Source organism: Dipodomys merriami, unplaced genomic scaffold (genome assembly GCF_024711535.1).
Source record: "Dipodomys merriami isolate MVZ:Mamm:240054 unplaced genomic scaffold, mDipMer1.0.p SCAF_21, whole genome shotgun sequence".
Taxonomy (NCBI): Eukaryota; Metazoa; Chordata; class Mammalia; order Rodentia; family Heteromyidae; genus Dipodomys; species Dipodomys merriami.
The window spans coordinates 18,937,088-18,964,111 of NW_027203493.1; the positions used below are offsets into that span (position 1 = coordinate 18,937,088).

At 32.5% G+C, this 27,024-nt stretch overlaps 1 protein-coding gene across 1 annotated transcript in view; it reads right to left on the bottom strand.

The window, feature by feature from the left end:
* Positions 1–27,024, bottom strand: part of Elp4 (elongator acetyltransferase complex subunit 4) — a 168,124-nt gene that overhangs the window by 85,283 nt on the left and 55,817 nt on the right. Inside the window, exons 8-9 of the mRNA XM_070032661.1 lie at positions 12,377–12,485; positions 10,036–10,142 (exon numbers count right to left, since the gene is read on the bottom strand). Coding sequence (XP_069888762.1) covers positions 10,036–10,142; positions 12,377–12,485 — 216 coding nt within the window. The remainder of the gene's footprint in view (positions 1–10,035; positions 10,143–12,376; positions 12,486–27,024) is intronic.

A 27,024-nucleotide genomic window follows, 5' to 3' on the forward strand; every position in this document is an offset into this window, starting at 1 on the left:
TATGTCAAGAAGGGTTTTGCCCAATATTTTAGTCATTTGTTTATAAGAATATTAAACTAGTGTTAGCCTTTTCTTTTGCTTACTCAATATAAGTTGACCCATTTATTTATAGGGCAATGCATTTCCTGCAATAGCACTGACCCTTTACGAAGATCATGTATGAGTAGCTTATTATAATATTTACAAGTAACTTTTAATTTCATCAAAAGTGCTATACCTGGTTAAAGTAAAAGTCAGTAAAAATTTCGTAGATTATTGAAGAGAAATAGCAATTAAAAACATCCTGAACCAAAACATACAAATGAAAAATGTGAACTATCAAAGTCCACTCTTTAATAATACCTAAAATAACTACTGATAAAGAAAATGAAGCTTCTTTGTTTTTAGTCATATAAGAATTAAAAATTTTGAACATGAACAAACCATTCATTAATTAAAGAATTAAGAATTTAACTCAACTATAACATGGCTTTGGAAACAAAGATAGTCATGTCATTCAAAACTGATATACCTCTTTTCATAATAGGAAAGTTTTACTAAATGACTGCATATTTTGAGGGTTTACTACTTGAAAACATCCTGTGCACAAGCCTACCTAAAGAACATGTAGTCAAATATGTTTCAAGTGTTATTTATATGATGCAATGACCTTTAAATACCTTTTTTCAATAAGTTATAGAGACAAATACTTCAACATGTTTATTCAAAAAATTTATGAATGAGTATATTTTTCAGTCTACAAAAACTGAAAGCCAATGCTCATTTCCACTAAATCCTGAATATTGGCTTCTTATTTCTGAAAAGCTCATGCCAAAATGATTTAGTTTGATTCTGTACAACAATGGTGGGTTGATTTGACAGCACCTGACAAAACAGTTCAGCAAACTTCACTTATACCAGATACAAAGGACCTGAACTGGCTACTCTTTAAAACATCCACTGTGCATATAGTTATGACAGTAATAACCTTGCCATATTTTAATTCCAAGTTAAATAAGAGAATTGCTTTACTAGTGAGATGTAAGACATTTTGATTAAACCTCACTGTCTCTGGTCTCCAAATTCTGCCTTTTAAAATTGCAAATCTATATTTAATGTAATGATTTCTTAAAGAGGAATACAATTGTGTTGTACCAGAAAACATGTTTTAGTAAGGTACATCAAAAAAACAAGGTATTTTGCCATCATAAGATTTTTTAATTTTGTTTAAATATGTTACAGAGAAATTTTAATGCAATATCTGCAAAAGAACAGAGTAGATTTTCCTAAAGAATGAATCAAACCTTCATCAGGCCCAATTATAATAACACAAGTGACAAAAATTAGGAATCTGAAAAACTGAATTTAGTGAACCATTATAAGTTATACATACCTTAGTCACACAATAACCTTTGGTGCTCCAAAGCAGTACATAAAATAATTTAGAAAATATAAACATATTAACTAATTAAGTGAAAATTCATATTTGTAAAACATTTAAATATAGAACTTGGACAAATAAATACATGGTAATAAAAAATTTGGCAGATTTCTGAATTATATCAAAATAAGTTGACTAAACTAGGGGAACCACAATCCTTTGTATAGAATATTTCATCTGCTTTAAGTAGAATTTAGAAATTTTATAAAAAATAGTATTTCCAATGCAACAGTGATACTTACAAGACAATATGTTGGAAATTATCTATACAACTTGGGTGGGGAGAGCAAGGGAGGGAAAGTGTGAGAAAAATGAGGGAGGGGTAACAAGTTCAACAGAAATGTAGTTACTACCTTACTTATGTAACTGTAAACCCCTATGCACATCACCCTGACAATAAAATTAAAGTATAAATTAAAAACAGTGTTTTAAGGAATGCCTTTATTTTTGAAAATTAATTTTCCATAATAAGATACATACCAGATAGTATACATAAGTAAAAGTATGAAAATAACAATAGTCACCCTACTATAACCACAGGTATGAATGTTTGTATACCTATAAAATAAAATCCTGGTACCTAAGGAAACTATGATTAATACAATCTACATTTCATAATGCATTTTATAAAACCAGAGCAGAAATGTTTGCTATGAGCATAAAAATAGACATATACAGGTAATATAAGTATTTAGAACTAGCTATCTATAAATACTTTTTTTTTTTTTTTTTGGCACTACTAGGGATTGAACTCAAAGCCCTGCTTGCCGTTGCTAGGTTGGTGCTTTACCACTTGAGCCATGCTGCCAGCCCCTGAACAGAACAATTTTTAACTTCTCACACACCTGTGTGTGTGTATATATATATGTGTATATACACATATGATATATGTGTCACATACATATATACCAAAAATATATATTTAAAATTAATAAAATCTACTTACAGTTGGAGACTCTGTTAGCACAGAAACTTTCTTGCTTAGGTACTTAAGCTACACATTGGCTGAATATTATACTCCAAGTATATCATGAACACTGAAGATATGTATTGCTCAGCTTGGGATGTAGCAGCTAGCAATTAAGGGCTCAGACTTAAGAACAAAACAGATTTGCCAGTTATTTACACTCTAGTTTGAATAAGTTAAGTTGCTTGATCTTTCTGAACTATCTCTTTCTTCACTTGGAAAATGTAGATAATAATGGCATATTGTAGTTTGATGTTAATCAAATAATACTATAAAGTACTTTGCATTTATTCAAAGGCCAGGATAAACACTTAACAAAATTTATTTTGCTAAATTAATAACAAGGAACAGAGCTTTTGAACATGATTGCTTTCTAGTGTGGTTCTACATAGGAAGTCAGAAAATCTGGATTTATCCTGGTAATCATATATGTATGAGTTTGGGAAGATTCCTTTACACTAAAATGTGGGTAATAGTTAATATGGATAAAATCTCCTGGGAAGATAAAATAAGAACTAAATATATCAGTGTATGTATAGACATATAATACAATACACATGACAATTCTTTCTAAGAAACTTATAACAAAGTTACTTTAAAAAATAATCCTTTATTGTGATTTGAAGCCAGCTAGGCAGGAAAGTCCATGAGACTCTTATCACCAACTAACCACCTAAAAAAAACAGAAGTAGTTCAAAGTGTAGAGTGCTAGCCTCAAGCAGAAAAGCTCAGGGACAGTGCCCAGCCCTCCCTGAGTTCAAGACCCACGTCCAAATCCTCCCCAACTCTCACCACCGTCCTCCCCCAAAATCCTTTAACAACTCCAGAAGTATTTATGGAGCCCTTCCTGCCCAATCTCAGGATTTCTTTGCAAGTAAGACAAATTATATTACTACTATTTTGGAACTGACATTTTAGTAGTGAGGTTAAAAGAAATAAAAACAACTGATAAACAATTATGGTAACATAGAAATGTTACACTGAGAATATAACACAGGGTGTGTGATGAACAAGTTAAATAATACTTCAGATAACTAAGTCCATCTTCGCCAAGAAGAGAATGGGGTGGTTAACATACAATCAAATGACAGGAAAGGCCTTGAAAGGACTAGAGGCATGAACATTTATTTTCATATTTGCTATGCAGCAATGACTGAACTTGGAATGTTTGGGGTATAAAAGTACTCCCTGTAGCAAAATGCTCAGGGCTACTGCATTTATTAAATATTGGAATTTGTGGTACACTGGAGGATACACTCTATATTTTTATCTTGTAAAACTTAAAAGTACGCTTAGCTGAGGAAATAGGACAGCTGTGAGCTGCCATCATTTTGTTTTTCTATCTTCTTTTGACACATAAATGACACGTTGTGGGAGGAAGTGTTTCAGAATGTATTGTATAAACTGGGTGAATTCTGCTACAGCAGATCTATGAAGGATAAAAAATTAAATTATTACAATATAATTTTCCTGGAGTCAAGCCATAGAACAGATACAGAAAAGTTCATGTGTAAAATTTAGGAAATAGAGGAGATCTTTGTGTGTTTGCATGTTCCAACAATGCTGTGCTTGTACAGTGCTGGTCTCAAAGTTTAGGTAAGAGTTCCACAGAGGTGGCTTTCATCAAGATACCAGTACCATTTATTTTTATACAAGACTCATAAATTGAAAACTATTAGCAAAATTCTTAATATTTGACTTGCTTTGTGCAAGCAAGCATTTTTTTATTCAAATATATTATGGTATCCTTAAATTTCCTAAGTAAAATGTAGTTATGAATCAGTATTAAATTGTGCAATGTGAAATACTGGACATGAATGAAGATTTTTATATGTAAATTATTTATATAAAGTTATGAGACTTCTAAAAGTATTTCTTAAAAAATAGGATTCATTTAACCTAACTAGTTCTAAGCTTAATAACTTAGACATTGATGTCTGTACAGAAACTTTAAGGCTTATTATAAGCAAACATGAATTGACTCTTCCTGACTAAATGAAGCAATGCTATTCTGCCAGCCAAACTTACTGGAAGTATGTGAGACGAACGCAAAAGCAAACAGGCCTTGTGTTGCCCCAGGGAAAGTCAGCAAGATGGCAGTTTCAATCATTTGGAATAATACTAAAGCAGCCCTAGGCTTTTCTCAGAATGGAAACATGTCACTATTACTGCAATATTTCCACAAATCAGAATGCAGAGAGAAGAACACTTATGCAATCATATCCTGGAAAGGGCACTTTACCAAACATTTAAATGGAAAACAATTATAAAGAAATTTCAGAAAAATTGTCAGTGAACATAAATGACTCAGGAAAAATTGATTTTAAAAATGTTATTTAATGTGCTTAACAGTTTTTAAAAAAGCTTACCACTTAGAAACAATTTCCTTTTACATTCTCCATAAGGAACTATTAGTGTAAAGACAAACTTAGATGAAGTAGTAAGTAAAAAGTTTGGTGTTCAGGATGGCAGTGAGAAATACTCATTATTCCCTGATGCAGTACCATTACTCTGGAAGATGTGATCAAAAGAAATAAGCTTTCACAACATTTATATAGGAAGCTGAAAAATACTTCAAATATTTTGGGAAATAACCTAATCAGTATATTTCTAGCATGTGTCTAGTCATGTAGCCATCTTTGGTCAATCATCAAAAAATCAAAGGCAATTGGCATGACTCAACTCTAACTTTAATACCGCATGATTGTGTCGTGTAAGCTTGTTTTGTGTGAGAGCTGCTGTGGTTTTAGCAGAGAGATTAACAACCGGACCTAAGCTGGCCTCCAAACCTTGCCCTGCTGATGCCTCAAGCTCTTTGAAGTCTGATCATCATACCTGGCAAAACAACAGTGGGAAATAGGATGGTGTCAGATCTAATCAAATTGTTCGCTGCAGCACAGCAAACTATGGGGTTCACTAATTGGCCCAATTGCGGATTATACCTTTTGCTACAGATTCACGACAATAATTTAGTTAAATGATGTTTTTTTTCCTTATCTTTTCTAATTAAGATTCCAAAGTGGGAAGAAATAGGATTAGACAGAGTCTCAAAATTATGTTCCCCTTGAGATGGTATGCAATTTTGATAAGTTCACTATGGCATGTGAAATATATATAATAAGAATCAAATGGTCACTGCTGTAAGGCCACATCACTTAGGAATTAAAAGTATAAATGTGAATATGATAATAAAATGAATATATTTAAAGCATGACCATATAGAAAATTGTGTGCAATATTTGGAGAAGACATTATTATCAGAAAATAGGTATTAGATACATGACCTATTATGCTGCAACTTAGTAAGACTTCCAAACAAGACAGATGACAAGCAACTTAACCCTCTTTCCATCTCTAGATGTACTAAACATACAGTTACCCTCCAACTCTTTAAAAAAAGTTGAAATACTATAGAATATAAACGCAGAAGGAAGCAAACACAGAGCTAAAGATAGCATGCAACAACTCAAATTGTTAAGCATTGTCAGCATGACTAGCAGTTTGCAAGAGTTTATGCTTTTCTAAAATGTAAACATTCCAAATAGTTGTAGAGTTATATCTGATTATAATAGTGCTATACAATGAATTCATAGAAGTGGTACCTATGACACTGGTCTTGATACTTAACAATAAATTTATTTAGGTAAGTGCATTAAAATAATAGCTACCTAATAAAAATTCACTTGTTGTTTATTTTGTTACAAAAAGTTCTTGGTGACTGAAGAAATAGTAAGGTCCTGTATTTAAAACTGATGTGAAAGATCTAAGACAATTATGAGTAAACTATATTTACTTAGATTCAATGTTCATTTATCTGTAAAACACATAGATACACTATTTATGATAATTATGAATCTTAGACCAATGAAAGCCTGTAAAATATTGTTCATTCTTACATTGAATATTTGTATTTAAGAGTACATGTCTTATAAATTTTGATGTAAACCCGACTTAAACTCAGAAATACCAAAACTGAGAGCTAAAAAACAGCTACATGAATAGGAATCCTCTTCATCATAAACTTATAGATGTTGCAACTGCAATAATACATTATCTTTTCTTAGAAAAATCATAGTAGTAGATTGTAAATGCTAAAAATACAAACTCAAATAACATAAATGCAAATACAGCTATGATGTCATCGCAGCCTAATTTCAAATCCTACCAAATGTATTGTAATGATATCCCAATTATAATGCAGAGAAAAAAAACCCAGCTAATGATTATCCCAACATTAAAGAAGAAGAAAAAAACACAGAAATTGAGACAATGTAAGTTCAAGCAGTATTTTAGCTCAGAAGGGAAGCTATATATCTGAATCACAAATTTTAGACATATGAAGGAAGTGGGTGTGGGTTCCTTGACCAGTGTAGCTTATTGCCATATTTATGCTTACATTATTTGGAATACTTTAAAATTTGACTTATACTTTCTATTACAAAAACTTCAGCAAAATGTTATACCTGCTATGTAAATGGTATTTATGTAGAGTGTATGTCAGGATTTCAGTGTCATTAGTATAGATAAGAATCTACTATAGTTTTTATAGAAGAGCTAACTTACACACCTTTATAGTTACATGCATTAGTAATAGTTTATTCTGATAACTATTTCAAATTGAATTGGACAATACCCATACATACTCCACAAAGGAAAAAAATATTAGTCTTTTGTCTTCTCCAAACCACTCAAAGACAAAGAATAATAAAACTCTTCTACCTGTTTGAAGTCCTTGATAAGTTATTGGTAAAAAAAAAAAAGTAGTCAGTTTTCCCACATTAAAAGGACAGTGACTACTTTTAAGAGGTACCCTAAAAATAGGGATGAAAGGTGTGCTTGTCTCCAACCATGTCCTCTTTATAGACCATGTGACTAAGAGTAAACTGTAACTGCATGGAACACATAACTATACATGGAACCAGAAAAGTTATTTCTGCTTTACTTGTCAAATCACCTTTTGCTTCTGAAAATAAGATTCAGATTCAATGGTATATGGCAGTCGTAGGGTAGTATAAAATACATTTTATTTTTAAAATACACCAGGCCATTAAAAACTTTTGTTGTTAATATTAAAATACAGACACTTATAGATATTTTTTTTTCCTCAGTAAAGGAATTATTGAAGTAATTACTTTCAGGTTATTGTTACTCTTCTTTCTAGTTTCTGTAATATACTACCAAAGATGTGTTATCAGTCTGGATATGTACCTTATAATGTGGAATATTTTATTGAAAGCATTTAATCTTAGGTGAACTAAACAATTATTATGCTCTAATTATACTTACATGTACTTCTACAAGGTTTGATTTCTTAGTTTACATTTTTTCTAGTCACTAAATTTAATATTATAGCATAAACAAGTTCATTGGAATGGCTTTCATTTGTATTTCTATTTATAAAATTCTGAAATCTGTATTGATTAAATAATCCAAAAAGGTCAAAGGTTTGATTAACAGTACTAAATTCTTTTTTGTTGTCATTATAAAGGTGATATATACAGTGGGGTTATAGTTATGGTCAGGTAATGAGTATATTTCTTTTTTTCTTTTCTTTCTTTCTTTTTTCTGGTCGGTTGTGGGGCTTGAACTTTGGGCCTTGGTACTGTCCCTCAGCTCTTCAGCTCAAGGCTAGAGCTCTACCACTTGAGCCACAGCACCACTTCCATGACTATATTTCTTTATGGACAACGTCACCCCTTTCTTTGCTCTCTCCCAGTTTTCCCTGCCTATCCCCACCTACAAATCTGAAGTCTTCTTTAAAAAAAAAACGGTTTGCTTTTGTTTTCTGATATTGTTTCCAACTACAGGGTGGCAATTAGAATGGTTGTCTTAGTTAAGTATAGTGGCAAGAAGACAGAAAATCTAACAGGAACTTGTGTGGTTAATATAAGATCTCTTGATTGTTCCAATGATAAAGTATATTCTGACAATTACACTTAGAACCTAAAACTACTGAAAATAAGGAGAGGTCCTACTTGACTTTAAGTCCTTTCTTTCTCTCTCTCCCTTTCTCTCTCAACTCCCAATGAAAGTGAGAGGTCATAAATGATTCATAGCACCATACTATTTTTTTCTTGGGCACAATACCTTTTCTACTACTTGCTTAATTTGTACGGTTCGTATATGTGATACCTTAGACTTCATTTTCAGAATACTTACTCTGGAAAAAGGATACCATATGGAGAAAAAACATCTTATAACTTTCATTTAAAATATACATTCAACTGAATAGAAAATGATTAAGCATGATTCCTTGTAGCCATAAACTCTGACTTTATCTTTCTAAATATTTTAAGCAATATTATGGTAAAGTACTCAGTATTATGTCACAATAGCTGAAACAATGTCTGAACAATTACAGTGTTGAGTCCCATTTCTTTTGGTTTCTTTTGGGAAGGAAAGCAAATTAGCTCAGGAATCACTATTTCTCCACTCTTGCTCTTTTGGCTTTAAGTGGCTTTTAAAGGGAGGATCCTCAGATGAGAAACTTCTAACACTCCTGCAGAGATGACCTGTTCAGAAGAACTGCCTGCCTGATTAACTATTAACTGCTCTCAATAGGATTAGATAATTAAGGACATTGATGACCATTAATTAGGAGGAGGGCACATTAATTTGTCACTGGATAGGGCCCGTACAATGATTTATAGGTTACTGCTACTTGCAAATGTGAAGGCAAAGAGAAAAAGAGAGAGAACCATTAAGTTACCTTATCAAGTGGCCAGCTTAAAGAGGGCAGAGGGTCAAAAAAGGGCCAAAGTGGTCACTTAAGGGTGAAGTCCCAAACACCAAAGCAGTGCCAAGCCACATTGACCATCATTTGGTGATGAAGTTAAAAATATGCTAATTTATTGGTGGCAATTCTCTCTTTTTATGGTTTCAAGCAGTTAAGACAAGTGGCTGCTTAAGAGCTTTTCATTTGAAAAGAGATTAAACAAAATGGTTTGTCAAGGCTGCTTGGCTGTTTTATGTCTTTGTTAAAAAAAATTGTGCCAACTATACTGATAACTATCACATCACCCAAAAGCCATCACTCTGAAATTTACTTTGTTAATATCAATTCTAATTGCTTAATAGTTCATGTGCTTTTTAGCTAGATTAAGTTGAAATGAATCTTTTATATGGTACTTTCTGGTATTCATTTCTTGCATAAAGGTCACAAAAAAGTTTAATTATTGTAGAAAATTTTCTTAAAACAAAGTGCAAATAATAGTTTTATATTAGCTTTATTTTTAGTTTTTAAGTTTCACTTTAATGAAAGGTAATTTCACCAATAGTCAGAAAAAATACTTTTAGAATGTAGATAAAAACCCTTTTTTTCTTATCTGTACATAAAGGTAGACAGGATTAACATTCTATACACAGTAAGTACAGCTCATTAACATTTAATTAACCATACTTCTGGAAGCTTTAGAAATATGTATGTCATATTTATCATGCAAGTTTGAAGCTTACTTTAATATTTAAAGCAAACCATTCTATTAAGAAACTACTAAAATAAAAGTAAAAGTAAAAAATATTATGTGATAAAAGTACTTAATATTTAGCCTGAAACATGTCCAAGGAACTTCATTAAAGTGGAAAGAAAAAGAAAAAAGAGGAAGATTTCATATACTTCAAACATGTAAACTAAAACAAAAACTCTTACCTCAATGGTGAATAGCTTCCTTTTTAATTTAAAAGCTAAATCTTTGACATCTGATTCATCACAAATCAAATTATTAAGCCGAGGAATCTGCCGTATATGAATCAAACCTTATGGAAAGGAAATTAAAAGAAAAAAATTTAAACATAGTCATTAGATGAATAAATTAAAGAGTCTTACAGCAAAATCCTGTAAATTTACACACAAGCATCCTCCCCTTTTAAAACTGGAGCTTACTACCAGAAGCAATGAAGCAAATGGTGTGATTATACTCAAGTAATCAAGCAGAATAAGATAAACAGAAATCCTTGTGCGAAGAAAACTAATTGCACTTTGGTACAGAAGTACAGATGTAAAGGGGGATCTTAGTACTTGTCAAAACTACAACCAGTTTGTGTGTGATTTTTCCCTTGTATTTACAGTAAGCAAATATGGCTATCACCTTGCATGCTGCCCACGGCACCATTGAGTGATCTTTATTTTATTAAATGCACCAGTAAGCAGCCAGCAAAACAAGGCTTATGGGTTAGTGATAATCAGTGAAGCACTAATAAAAAGTTATTTCATTTTATATCTTATTAATGACTTGAAGAAACCATTGAAGGAAACTACATTTCAGAGCACATTCTAGGATCAAACATTAACCCCCATGCCTTCCCAAGAAACTCATTTCTACATGTTAGTTCTTTATGTAGGCATTCTAAGCTTTGTAAGAGTGCTAGGTAAACCATGAGCTTTGGCCTCTTGTCAATAGAAACACTTGATAATTTTTTCTGACAAGGGCACTGGATGGCTTTTGTACAGGCTAATTCAGTTTCTGACAAAACCAGGGGTCATTTCCCACAGATGAAGATACAGAGGATTCTTCAGTGCATCTTTCTGCCTGACTCAGCTGATATTTAAAAATCACATCCCAAGGACACTGATCCCTGAATATGAGATTTTTTTGGGGGGTGGGGAGGAGACAAATTCCAGACTCTATTACAAAGTTTGTGTAGGTATTTGAATGCTTAGTAATGTATGTATTAATTGTAGCTTAAAAGTGGAGACTTTTAGATGTTTAACCTTAGAAATTGCCACTTCAAAATTAATTCAAGAAATTATCTTACTGAATTTTTTACACATAAAAAGTGTTATTAAGAAAGTGGCCTTTAAATATATAGCATATCACATATACTTGTTTGGTAAAATACATTTATTAAAAATAATACTTTTATTTTTGTACATTTCTAATTTTAACTTTACATGTGCTTATTTAGTCAATTATTACACCAGCAGGCTTCACAGAATGATTAAATTATTTTATCAGATCTTTCATTTTTCAACAGCAAGTTTACTACTATTAGAATCACTCATTATTCTCTGGGGAACAATTTATTAATTCAGAAACTTCTGCACAAAGAATGATAGCCTTTCAACGTTTGAGATGTTTTAATCAAAACTTTTTTTAACATAAAATGTCATTTACTAAGTTCATAGGATAAATAATAGTGATAAATAATATATAACTTATTAAGGTAACACATAGATTGCTTTAAAATAGATAACAATAAATTTAAAAAAAGTCAATCTTCATAGACCTTTCCAATAGCGAAAATGATATATTAAATAAATCACTTATACAGTTAATTTGGATACTATATGCCCACTTAGTCAAATAAACAAGCAAGAGGCAAAGAGTAGCTTTTGTTCATAGTCAGTATTTTCTATCACTACGAAAAAGCCTGATTATTAGCTTATATATTATTTTAAAGTTATCTCCTTCTTTCCTATCTCCCTCCCTTCTTTCCTTCCTCTTTGCAGTACAGGGATGGAACCTGGGGCCTTGCACATGCTAGGCAAGTACTCAACCACTGGGCTACACTCTCAGGCTAGTATGTATCTTACTGCCCACAGCTAGTTTTGTATAGAATAAATTGTAACAATATTGTTAAAGTGTTAAACATTGACTATCCCTTATTTTAAATATTTGGAATCAGATTATTTCAGATCTCAGAGGGCTTCAGAAATTGGATTTCAGATGAGAAATATTCCAATTATTAGTATTAACATTTATTTCAAATGTAGCTAGTAAGTGTAATTGATATCATGGCAAGTTAAGCCATTGGGATAACAAAATGAACATCTAAGCCATGCCTGAGACCTTGGGTTTGACTCCTGTCATCAGTTATCACAGTCTTAATATAGGTAGATGATAAAAAATACTGTGAAATATTAGCCAGAATGGAAAACATGCAACTGACGTATAGGAATAATTCACCCTACTTGATTGTAGATATTTGACTAGATAAAAGGTGAGTTCATGTATGGTTGGAGCAGCTCTTCTTATAAAGGTGATACTTACCATGATAATCCTTATATAGTGGGTTGGTTTCTCTTTCAGAGCCAATAAAAGACTCCAGGCCAACTACTGTATCTGACAAATTTTTAACACGAGCAATAATTGCTTTACTCTGCAAAACACAGAAATGAAACATTCATGTTATGTCTAAAAATTCAACATCTATACAGTGTCACTATGCCAGCTCAATGGCAAACTGTAGTGGAGAAATGAAATTAATATGAAGAGAAACTACATGCTGAAAACTGGACAAAATATATTCTTAAATGAAAATTCTGATGCACACAGGTAAGCTATCTATGTAAAGTTGGAGTTGACTGGAAGGCAAAAGTTATTGTCCATTTATCTCAAGGTACAAGACTTTTTTTCTTACATATTATTTCTCAATTTTCTTCACCTTTTGCCCACTTAAAAAATCTGGCAGACAGTAGGATTTAGAAACATTGATAGCAGAGCATAAAGTGAAGGGCAAGGGCTCCACTATCACCTGCCAGCTGGGACTAGATGTCAGCCCTACTGTAACAGCTGAGGTCTTCTGTGACATATCAGAAATATAGAAGGGTCCAGCTATGGACCCAACAGGGCTAGCTCTGGACTCTTTTGTTTTCTCTTTCCAGATGCCACCATTTGGCTCTGGAGAAACAATAAAGGCAAAAGAAAAGATTGTAGATGACTAGCACATGTATATCAGAAAATTGTAATCATGTGGTTTAAAGCATCAGAAAACTTGTTGTCTTAAAATCTAGATAACATGGTAGGTCAGAAAATTGTAATTATGTGGTACAAAACCCCAGAAAACCTTTTGTCCTAAAGGTCTATATAGGTTGAAAAAAAAACCTGCTGTGACATTTTAATTTCAAAACTCCCATTTTATATGCTGGTAATGCACACAAGCTAAAATTAATCTATGAAGAAAAGGATGAAAAATGTAAAAGTAAAAAAAAATGGTGCCATGTCCCTAGTTAGAAAAGAGATCAAATATAATTGAAGACTTTTATTTCCTGAAAACATGACTGACTACTGAGATTTCTAATGTTCTATTTTTGAAGTTCCTTTAAAAAGACTGTGTAAGAATAAAAAATGAAAGAGGAAGTCAATGTTAACTGATTCAGGATGAAATATATAGTAGCCTGTGTCATTAAACATTCTGCTGAAATGATTGGTTAACTCATCCCTACGCAGTCTTTGAACACGCTTTCATAAGAAGAAATGTATTATACAAAGAATGTTTCAGTCTTTGAATCTGTGCTCTTAAAAAGGAGATGTAAAACTAATTTTCCTTAGCTGTCTTTTAAGATTTTTCAATAATGTGGGGACACTAAGTATAGAAAGGCAAACATAATTTGGAAATGGCTACTTTTTCTAAGGCAATTTTTCATTCAATGGTGAGAAAATAATCCAGATTGATTCCTTACTTTCAGTGCTGTGCCACAGGGGATAGTGCTACTTCAGGAATAACAGGGGCTTCAGAGGCCAGAAACATGTTTCTCTCAATATTTCTTTAGCCAGAGACCATTATATCAAACTCATCCAGGTTGGGTTTCAGCCAGTTATTCTTCACCCAAACAAAAATGTCTGCCAGACATTCCAACAGCTGGGAGACAGTTCACAATGAGTCAACTTGAAAATGATTCATTGTGCTAAGTAGTGAACAATGTTGAGGTGGGGGTGGGGTGTGGCTGGGTTGATAGTGAAGGGTGAGAACAAGTGGGAGATGAAGAAAAACTATGTGCTACTCCAAAGAAGAATCTTGGATAATAATTAGTGAGCCCTTATCACAACATTTTTAGTAGAAACTCAACTATGAAGAAAGCTTCTGTCATGGATCCTCAGATGAACAAGTACTTATAAAAGCTACTGACAATATTTCTTAATCAAAGAAGGTCAGATTTACTTTTATTTATAAATAAAAGACTAAACATCTAAACAATTTAAACATCTGAATCTAAAATGGTAAGTCAATTTTTGTTAGAATTCAACTATTCAAGATTTCAGTGATATCAACCAGGGCCTTCTCAATCACATAACAGAAATAAGTTTAAAGATGGGCTTGATTTCCATTCTAGTAGTATACAAGTTAGACACTGTGTACTTAAATGACTAACCTGACATTTATTTTCTGCCTTAACTTTAAAATTAACTAGTAATCTATTAGCAACTTGTAAGATTTATCAACTTTACAAGTCTTTTTTTAAAAAGGTAGTTTGTGGGTGACAAAAAACCAATTACATACTTTGAAATATAAAACTAATCAACTACAAATATAAAAGTCATTTATAGGCTAAATTTCAAAATTTCTCAGAAAGTCATTCATAATTTTATTATATATCTAGTTCTATAGGTTTACATCATAGCTATCAACTACAAACTCCAACCTATTTTTAAAAGCCTTTGTGATGTTTTATAGTCAGAATTAACCTTTAATAGTATTATCATCATAAAAATGAGTTACATTTAACAATGGACTTACTGCCTTTTTCACAGCTATCTTGCAAAACATTTTATACAATGGGACAATCAGACTAATTATGAAAGTTAGAGAGATATCTGAAAACATATATACAATAAAAAACAATGGAAATTTTATAAGAATAATATTGAAGTTTTGTATCAACTTTTATTTTTATAATAATTGTCATTTCTAGTTTTTTGGTAGGAGCAGAAAAATATTTGGTCATGAAAATGTATCTTTTTTCAAATTAAAAACTCATACATTTCTTTGGTATATCCAAGATTCATAAATAAATAGTCCATTGATGTAACTCTACTTTAAAACCATTCTTGTCAAAAGGTCTTTCAAATCATAATATTAGTACTAAATGGTCGTTAGAAAAGGAAGGTAAATTTATGTGAAATAACCTAAAATTAAGAGCTTTAGAAAACCTTTAAAAGCATAATAATTGCCAATTCACTTTAGTAGGAACACACTGTGGATAACAAATTGTCATAATACAACCATCAGTGTTCAGAAAGCTTTACAAAAATGATGGGAATATTAAAATTGGAAAATCTACCAACTCACCTTAACAGACTCTAAATGTTTTTATATTATTAGCTAAGATGTGAAACTTCTGGACTTTAGCATGCAGTTCAAAATGGACAAGATATTTCGTGCAGTAATTGCTTAAACATAAACTTAACATAATTTTGGTATTAATTTTGCAGTTGTTACATTACAGTTTCCAATAAAGAACATTCGAATAAATATACTGAGACTTCTCCAGTATGAATACAATAATAATGGTTAGTGAATGTAGCATAGTGACATCACCCTAGTATGTATATTGCCACCCCCTCCTCCTTTCCCATCTGGGTATGAAAATTTGGGATGACTCAAAAATCCTTCTTATCCTAGACAAATCTCCCTTTGCTCCTGGTTGAAAATTGTCAGCTCTGGATAGTAGCCAAGACATGACTAGGAGGGAAGCCAGAAGAGAATAGAGCCAGAATCCAGGAGTTTTAAGAGTTTGCTGGCAGGCTCAAATACTATTGTAATAACTTTCATAAAAGGCTATGAAAATTTTCTTTTCCAGCTTAATTAATTAAAGTTAATAAAATATCTGTAACAAACAAACAAGGCAAATAATTTTTATACACTTAGACTTTTTATTCAAATTTTAATTTCACAAGTACATTAACAGTTTTTGCTTTGACTATTAATTTTTTAGAGAATGACACATTATCACTTAGGTACTGGAAATCCATTAAATGGATTTTTAAAATATGAAAGATTAATGCTACCACTAAGTTCAAAGATCATATATTTTGTTTTATAAATTTTGTTAAGATATAAAAATTTTGCTATAGTGATATAGAACTCCTGTGATTTCTTAGTGAAAACAGTTTAGATACCTACTTAACTTTACCAAGTTAACTGAAAATATGTAAAGCCTTGAATATTTCTGATTTTTCTTGGACTTAATTATCTCAACAAAATAAAAAATGAAACATATCAGTATAAAATGCATTTCCAAGAAATGTTTTAACAAGATATTTTTAAAAAGTAACCAATAAGTTAGTTATCAAGAAGCTTGAAAGGAATAAATTATAGACATTTATGTGATGCCTCAAAAAAGAGTAAGATCTTAGTTATTCTATTTGCATTATTTAAGAAAGAAATGCCATGTAAGAGTGATCATGTAGCTAGGGGAAGTCAGATTTGGATGAAAGTACTATTAAATTATACTATCAAAGTACTACTAAATTAAGAGTTAATAAGACATTTAAGTATATATGCTAAATACAAGTATCGTGTATTTAAAATCCATAGAAATATAAACATACTAGACGTTATGATACTTCTTTGTTATGAAATCTAAATACTAAATTTGGATTAAAGGACAAATCTAAGAATATTTAATGAGGTAATTATTTCCCCATGCTTACTAAACTCTCCATTATACTGAAATAGGGATTACAAAATTAAAAACAAATTGTACTGTTTGTAACCTTTTAACTTTTTGTAAACTTACCCTTGACTTATTTCTGTGGATTGGTCTTTTAAAATTTTACTAAAAATATTTTGATAGTGAAGAAATAATTTAGTTAATGATATTCTATGCTTTATAAAGAATAAAATTTTATTAAACAAAATTATAACATGCTTAAATACATAAATGAGGGAATTAGATTGTCTTTCTAGATTTAATATTGAATTTTATTCAAGGTCACAATTTTAGAATACAGAAGAACTTTTATAAGTTAAAAAAATCTAAATGTAATATTCTCCTTTGGTAATATCACATAATGATAATCATATAGGGATAACACAAAATAAATATACAAAGAAGTAATGGAAAAATACTTAACCTCAAAGATAAAAGAAATTGCTGAGGATGTCATATTTTCTAGAAATAAGCACTGACCTGGAGTCTTTTTGTATTTTGTATATGAGCAATTTGCATACTAAATTTGTATGAAAATATTAGCTCTTTATAACTGAAGATTGTTTAGAATAGAAGATTGTTCAGAAATATTATTTACAGTTATTTATACTCATTTCAAACATTACATCTTTGTAGAATTTCTATACATGCCAGTTATATATATATATGTCGGTCAGTCTATAAAATATTTTAAAACTTGCATATACTAAAAACTCTCAGAAATGAGAAGCACAAAATATTGTAATAAAAAGCAGACAGAATAATAGTATTCAAAGTTAATACTAAGCATTTACACAGCTATACATTATCTAGTTTGATATTATGAAGATTATTCACAGAAAAATTTGTTTTTTATGTTTACAAGTGTTTTATAAGTTCCTAAATCAGACATTTTAGCTTACTACTTTCATATTTAAAACTCTTAACATACAACTCACAGATATCCAAAATCTCATGCAATACCCTGCCTGGAAAAACAATTGCTAATATCCAAATATCAAGCAGAGCATCCAGCTGATGTTTGTGAAGCAGTGGCAGGTTAAAGATACTAAAGTTTAAAATCAGCTTAGAATAATCCCATATTGAGTATAAAATGATAGCCTGTCATCAGGAACAGGCAGACAGAGCCAGGTCCAGATGGGAGACTGGCTGGGAAAAAGGCTGAGGCAGGTGGGAAAATGATGGGAACCTGACAGAAGACAGGACTACTCCCTCTGCTGGCAAGGCCCTCACCTGCTTGAATTTTGAACTAATGACTAGCTTTTCTTTAATTATTTAAGGTATAACCAATAAATTATGTAAGGTGTACTCTTTCAGTCTGTTATTCTCTATTTGCATATTTTCAAACTCTTGGTATGCTATTTCCATCAGATTAGTTTGTCATATATATGCATGTGTAGGGATCCAATGTTTCTCCAGGAGGTTCAATTATTTATCTTGTAATTTAATTACATCACACCTATAGCTAATGTAGCTTTGTGTTTATAATATAAAGTCTTCTACAATTAAGGATGCCTTTGAATTATACTTGTGGAAATATATACATGTGTAAGATGATTTTTACATGTATAGCTCTCTTAGAGAAAATCTTGGTCTATGGATTTCCCAAACTCTCTCTCAGGCTCTGCATTATGCCTCGTAATGAAATAATATAGAAATGAACCATATAAATCAACTATACAGGGAACACGGAAACAGCATGTCACAGCAAAACAGCATAGATGTACAGCGCCAAACCTATCTGATAATCTAATGATCTGAGTTTACAGAATTTATGTACTAATATGTAAGGAACTAAACACTAATGTTTACACAAAATAGTTAAATTTTATAGAAAAATTATTCAATGTTGGGTTTTCAATTTAAGTTAATAGCTGCCTCAAAAACATTTAGTAAAAATCTGTTCTAAGATTTTGGCCTACAACCAGAAGCTCCCAGAACAGGAGGGATCAGCTTTTTCACCCACTGTTCTCATCTGAATCCTGGCTTAAAAGCTATTCCAGCTCCCAGCTTTCCAGAAGGCTCCATCCCAGGAATCCTTGCCTGCCATTTGGTTTGCTGATTTTAATCTCTCAGGACTTTCTTACAGTGGCTGTTCTATGCTGAACTGGCACTTGATTCTAGAAGTGAGTTATTATTAAACCTGTAGGTCAATTGTGGCACTAACAACTCTTTGGGAGCTTTCAGCCACAGTGTACAATTTGCTAGTCTAATTAAATATTAATTCTAAGTGTTACATTTTGTGTCTAAGAGCTTTTATTTTCCATCATCAGCCTGGAAGAGAAAGGGGTTACAAGGCTAATTTAATCTCTCCCCTTGTCCTTTTCAACATTAAAGATTAACTACATAGGGTGTGAAAACATTATTAAAGAAGCTAGAACTCTTTATTTAATGTAAAAATGTAATTAATAGCAAAGGTTAAAACATAATATTACGACACAATATTTGACCTAGTACTTAAACAGTTTAAATTATAATTAGTTACAAGCACATTTTGTCTCGACATTAAGAAGTACCATCCCTTTCGGAAACCAACATGAGTTCTTTAAGGGGAGGTACATGTTTGTTCAAGTATATAAACAAAAATAATTCAAAACTCAAGTTTTCTCACAGGTTTTTTTCAGATGTTTTCAAACAACAGAGATAAAATACAGTTTATACATTTATTTACAAAATAAATGTAAGATTAAATTATACTTTTATATACTAACAAAGTGATAAAGCACACAGTTTTCAACAAAAAAAAAATGAAAAAGATCCACTTTTCTTCTATTCTGCTCAACTAGACTGTACACGCAGGCCCATCCCCATTTCTCTTTGAATGGTTGTGTCCACACTAGAGCATTGGGCAATATAAAGACTATGCAGTCCAGCAGCCAAAGATTCCATATGCCCAAACAGATGACTCAATCTCCATATTTGTATCATTTATACATTTGAAAACTTTGACTCTTTAGCTCTTTAATCTTTAATCACTAACACTACAGGGACTACATGTTCCTCATAATATGAACTGAAACATCATAAAGCTATTTTAGAGAAAGCAGAATGCCGTTTTAAATTAAAATTCTCTTGTTTAGATGAGTCACTGAATATACTTTGGTTAGATAAAACATAATAAAAGGTTTCTAATGGTATCTTTTAAAGATACATATGAATCTTATTGGCAATTTAAAGTTTATCCTTCTCTAATATGCATTTTTATGTTAAGACAAACATTCTACACAGACTGCTTAAAATGTTTAATGTAGACAATTTATTTGTGTGAAATGTTTCACTCATCCAAGAATAAATAAACCATATAGCATATACAAGCTATGATTGGATTTTAAAAGTTAACCAAATGCTAGTAAGTAGAAACAGAATTTGACTGTTTACAAATCACTAGACTTATCAGAAGTTAATGGAACTTGATACACACGATATAAAATTAAAATGAGTTCCACGTAATTAAAAATAAACTTTTTAAGCTTTTATATACTTTAAGTTCTTATAATCACTTTCAGAGTAGGTTAAGATCTAGAAAAATTAAGGGCAATACCAGGTGTGGTGGTTCACGCCTGTAATCAGAGCTACTCAGGAGACTGAGATCTGAGGATCACAGTTCAAAGCCAGCCCAGGCAGGAAAAGGCAGTGAGACTCTTATCGCCAGTAAACCACTCAGAAAACCGGAAGTGGCACTGTGGCTCTATGCTAGTCTTGAGCTGAAGAGCTGAGGGACAGCACCCAGGCCCAGAATTCAAGCCCCACGACAGACAAAAAAATTAAAAAAAAAAATAAAATTAAGGGCAGATTGTCAGTTTAGGCTATCTTATATACATATGTCTAATCTGGGGAGAAGAAGGGGTATAACAAAATGCTGAAACAATGACACAGAATGACCCATTGCAATGAAGATTCCTACTGGACAGTATATTGGAAATGAACTTTACAACTTTGGGCCGAGAGGAGGGGAAAGGGGGATAGGAGTGTGGGAGCTGGGGGAGGGAAGGGATAGTGGGACAACAACAAGGAAGGGAAGGGGAAATAATGATCAGCAAGTAATGTACTCACTGCCTTATTCATGTAACTGTAACTCCTCCAAACAACATTTTAACAATAAAATTTTAAAAAAGTGAAAAAGAAAAAAAAGTAATCTAAAAAACTCTCAATATTCAGAATATATGGTTTTATCTTTTAATAACTGATAGCTAAGAGTAGAAGATGAAATCTAGAGTTTAGCTGGTAAAATACCCAATATGAACACAAAAGTTTATGAAAAGATTACATAGAATTTCTCTACATAGATGCATACTGTGACATTCATTTCAGTGGGTTCAAAGCTCAGATGTATTAATGTGTGAGATTTGAAATGCTATTAGTTAAAATCAGAATTCAAACCTCTTCCAGTTATATGTGTGTGGGTGTGCATGCGCATAAAATAAGGTTCTTTTTATACCCTGATTTTCATTAGAAAACAAATTTTTCCTGCATTTAGACAGCAAATATTGATAATCATTTCAATGAATGGCTGGGAAAGAAGATATATAGATCAAATTATTCTAAGAAAGTAGTCATATGTCAAAAACTAAATAAGGCTAGTAACTGACCAATGGCAATGAAGACAAAACAAAAATGCTATTGTTTAGTTTGAAATCTGTAATCTGTACTGAATAAAAGTTTAGTTAATAAACTATTGTTCTCTGAGCCAATATATTAAATATTAGCTATATTTAGGCTTGTTCAAGAGTCAATAAAAGGTTTTCATTCCAATTTTATTATAGTTAAAGGAAAATTTACTAGGTTATTTTTTATATTTTAAATTTTTCTTCAAATGTAGATTATGATAGCTTGAATAAAAATTAGCAATAACAAAAAATAATTGTTTTTAAGGAAAACTGCAACAAAGGTACAGAAAAATAATTTTCCCTGTTTGGATTATAATTTTAAGTGCTTCAATATTCATTTCTTGGTAACTTAGTGTGAAAGTTCAGTAAAAATACAACTAAGAATTTCTCATAGATTGTATGTACAAGCTAGTGAAAATTTACTTTCCTATCACTTTCTTAACAAAATCACAATAAGAAACAAACTACGTTTTTATTTCCCAAAGGGATATACATTATTAGTCATTGTTTTTCAGGCATATAACTTCCATTGGGAATTGAAAATAAAACCAACAAAATGTTTGAATAACTTGTAGACGGTAATAAATTTTGCTACTATAAGCCAGTTTCCATTTATAGACCAGAAAGAACTACAGTTTCACATTTTGTTAGATATGGAAACCAAAGTGTCCTATTTTAAACAACTCTTAAAGTTATCACTTTGCAAAAAACTCATCAAACTTGCAAAGACACCATCATTTCTATTTCTAGTGTTAAATGAAGAATAAAGTAGTAGAGTGTTCAGTACAGCTGAAAACAACCACCTTTTCTATGGAAATTTATGTCTAAGTTTTATAAAGTTAAAACAGTATTGTTACAATTAATCTACTATGTAGGAAGCGTTTGAAGAGAATTTCATTTCTATTTCTTACATGGAACCTTCATCTTTAAAAAAACAATCCATGTTAACCTTCACTCAAGAACAGAGTTTGAACAGTTGAGTTGTGAGAATGTGGCAGCTGCTGTTATTATAACTAAAGGTCTGTCTATTGCTTGAGTCTGAGAGACCACATGTTCGGCTGTCCCCTCATCTTGCCATCCTCACCAATTAAGTATTAACATGGAGGGCTGTACACATGCTCTTGGGGGCTCTTTAACAGGCTTCTTGGCGAGTGGAACAACTACACAGCAGGGATCTGGGAACTAAGTAATGCTGGAATATGAGGGCGCCATCCATAGTTCTGCTCCTTCTAACAACACTTTACTCCACAGTTCAGCATGTAATGAAGTCTGTGTTTATCTTAGCCATTTCATATACAATGTCTTTGGACAGATGCTATAACTCTATTTCAGCAAGAGACAATATGAGAAAACATTTCTGCTTCACAGAAAAAAATACTTACGATGGTATATGTACATATATATGTTCTAAGATACCCATATTTACAGAATTATTTTCATCTTTTCTTAATATTTAGAAATTATTCTTATGTATTGCTTCAAATGGTTTTTCTTATGCTGTTATGGAAAAAATTTTAACTTCAAGAAAAAATTCAAGTTCAAAATTATGATGTTGAACATATTTTAAATGCAAATTTAAAAATCACTGATTCACTTTGCTTAAAAAGACTTATTATAGGAATAAGTTAAAAGCAATTTTGAATCAATGTCATTATTTTCCCTATTTTAACTTTTCCCCCCCTCTTTGCAATTTCCTTAACTATGTGTTCCTTCCCTGCAATGAAATTAAACATGGGAAGCATGCCAAAAGTACAATAAAGGGTAACTAATCATTACTGTACAAGTCTGACAGAATGCTAATAACTAAAATAAGTACACTGATTGGCTGGTTTGCATTTGTAAGAGATAAGGATATTTTAAATATTTTTAATCTGGTGCTACTTTATCTATAGATATTAAATTATATGACAACATTTTCAAAGACATTTCTGAGTGAAACAATTACAACCAACTTCAAATATCGGAATATCTACATACGTGACTTTTTTATTTCAATCTATCTTTTACATTGCTAGAAGAGCTCCTTGGAGACAAGCACTTTGGGGGTGTTCAATACTGCATCTCCATAGGTTCCCAGAACAGTGCCTGATTTATTTGTTGAATGAACCAATATCTCAATTGCTATTAGTCAGTCAATCACCACTGAAACTCTGACTTAACAGTTTCTAGAGATGGCACTGGTCATAACAGAAAGGAACCTGATGTGCAATGTTAGTAAGAATCTGGTTAAAACACAGTGAATGTTACTAAGATCAGTACATACTTCTAAATTTATGCCTTCTGTCCTTCTCATATCTGGTTTATGAGAAGATCCTGCCAGAAAAAAAAAAAAAAAATGAGAGCTGGTCCCTGGTGTCTCACGCCTGGAATCCTAGTTACTCAGGAGACTGAGATCTGAGAATCGTGGTTTGAAGCCAGCCTGAGCAGGAAAGACTGTCTCCAATAAACCACTTAGAAAAAGCCAGAAGAGATGCTGTGACACAAGTGGTAGAATACTATCCTTGAGCAAAACAAGCTCAGGAATAGAGCCCAGGCTCTGAGTTCAAGCCAGAGGACCTCAAAAAAATCTCTCTTCCCCTCCACCCCCTCTCTATATATCTCAGGAAATGGAGATTTCTGTTCTTGGGGAGGGCATACTGGGGATTTATCCCAGGCTCTTGTGTAAGTATATGATTTACCACTGAACTACATCACATCTTAGTTCCTTTATTGCTGTGGTTGATTTTACATCTTTTTCTTGACTGCCTATTGTCTTTCGTAAATAGGATGGCAACTGCTAATGTATACCGAATGCCTACTATGTGCTAGTGCTGAGTCAAGATACTGACAATCCCCTCAACTTGGCTATTTTTAGCCCTGATAAAGAGGCCAACGCTAATAAAGACTTGACTAAAGCCAAATAACTTATCAAATCCTTCTTCCTTTAAAAGTACATGTTTTTGGGCTGGGAAGGTGTCTCAGTGGTAAAGTGCTTGCCTCGCATGCATGAGGCCCTAGGTTCAATTCCTCAGCACCACATAAACCAAAAAAGCTGGAAGTAGCCCTGTGGCTCAAGTGGTAGAGCGCTAGCCTTGAGCTGAAGAGCTGAGGGACAGCGCCCAGGCTCAAAGTTCAGGCCCCCATGACAGTGGGGGAGGGGGAGAGGGAAGCACATCATACTTTTATTTTTGTATGTTTCTCATTTTAACCTTACTTGTGCACAGACTTCTTGCTTAAGTCTAACTTATGCCAATAACGATGGTCTTTCTTGTGATTTAAAAGTATCAGTGCTTTCTTTAAGCAGAGACAGAGGAATCACTATCACACATATACAGTTAGGCTGGAATCTCTAAGGAATCAAAATAATTATTTTCTTTTTTCTTTTTGTCAGTCCACTGGGCTTGAACTCTGGGCTTGGACGCTGTCCCTGTGCTCTTCAGCTCAAGGCGAGTGCTCTACCACTTGAGCCACAGCACCACTTCCGGTTTTCTAGTGGTTTACTGGAGATAAGAGTCTCATGAGGGCTGGGAAGGTGGCTCAGTGGTAGCGTGCTTGCCTTGCATGCATGAGGCTCTGGGTTCGACTCCTCAGAACCACATAAGCAAAAAGAAAAAAGCCGGAAGTGGCGCTGTGGCTCAAGTGGTAGAGCGCTAGCCTTGAGCTGAAGAGCTGAGGGACAGCGCCCAGGCCCAGAGTTCAGGCCCCACAACCGGACCCAAAAAAGAAAAAAAACCAAAAAGAGTCTCATGGACTTTCCTGCCCAGGCTGGCTTTGAACTGGGATCCTCAGATCTCAGCCTCCTGAGTAGCTAGGATTAAAAAGACATGAACCACTAGCACCCAGCTCAAAATAACATTTTAAATATGCTCTTTTCTATTTCCCTTTAAAATATTCTGAACAGGATTCTTTGTAATGAATTTGAAAAATCACATATGCATATCCATATTTATTTCCTAAGTATTTTTATGTATTTGCAATTACATAAACTTCGCAATTGTCATGACAGTTATCTTGTAAAGTTCTTGTGATCATTGAAGAAGCCATGTGCTATGTGCTCTGACTTTGGTTGAGGCTGGAATCAAAGAAAGACATTAGCCCTGATATTTATTAATTAGATGATCTTTCCGTACAAAGGGAAAAGCTATCTATTTCTTAGCATTGTAGTTAAAATTTGAGAACACAATGTTTATAAAGTGCTGGGCCTATAGCAGTTGTTCCATAGATAGCTGTAGTATCAACATAGTAGTAGTAGAAATATGAGTGACAGTGCTGACTATAAGAACATCATTAACAATGAAATGAACACAATAATATGTACTAGGTCTAACTGAATAGATAAAGGTGAGTCCTTATAATATTCATACTTTTGGGGGGGTTCCAGTCGTGGGGCGTGAACTCTGGGCCTGGGTGCTATCCCTCAGCTCTTCAGCTCAAGGCTAGCACTCTACCACTTGAGCCATAGCGCCACTTCCGGCTTTTTTTTTTTTTCTGCTTATATGGTGCTGAGGGAGCAAACACAGGGCCTCAAGCATGCAAGGCAAGCGCTCTACCACTGAGCCACCTTCCCAGCCCATCCTATAATATTTATAGTTTTAAGAATATGACCATAATTTAGGTTCAGGAATGATCTATAAAAAGCTTTTAAGGTAAAACTGAGTTGTGGCTATTTAAAATACATTCTACTTCCGAAGATGCCAAAACTCATTAATTATACTAGCCTCTCCAGGTATAGTATTGAAATAAGTTGTATACACTGTAGAGCTGATTAAATGATATTTAAATAATTTTTTATTTATAGTAAGGTTTATGTATTCTGGGACAAAATACTAAAACCATGTAAATAGTTTATGCAGTAGAAATAATTTGCAAGTAAGAATAAATATTCATTTAATTCATATTTACTAAACATCAGAAAAAGTTGTATGAATTTTTTGCCATGTTTAATATTATATTACATCATAAAGCCATATGTAAAGAAGTGCATAAATATCTGGCCCTGCCTTCATGAACACTGCAATAAGTTAGATATTTAATATTCTATATGATTGAAGCAGATGTAAATAATTTATTAAGTAGTACTACTAATAAAAAACAATTGAGTGAATTCTCAATTTATGTTTAGTTAAAATGTAATTTGAATGTTAATCAAATAAACAAAAGCTGTTTGAGAATATGAATTAAAATTACATAAAAACTAAAGTAGAAAACAGTCCACTAGAATAAAATACAACTACAAAACACAGGAGAAAACAATATAGGAGAAAACAAGTGTTAGGAAACATCTCCACTTTAGGATTTGTTGGTGGTGAGTACCTTATCTGTGGTGATGACATGGTTTCCTCACAATTCTCAAGTCTCAAGTGGACCATCTACTCATTTTACTTTCAGATCATTAACCAAGTTTACCTTTGTATGTGTGGAGATAATAAAAAAGTGCCTAATAGTAAAGGAACATTTATTTTTTTTCTCCTGACAGGAATGAGTGCACAAGTGTGCTTCAGGTGATACATAAAATAATAATGATGATGATGTGCTCTTGAAAAAAATCTTGGTGAGGACAAGGAACAGTAAGATTAAAGTGTGAGGAAAGTTAAGAAATTAAGCACTTAAGAAACTTGATAAACTTAAGCACTTGATAAACTTCATCAAGATTTAAAACCTCAGCTCTTCAAAATGTGCT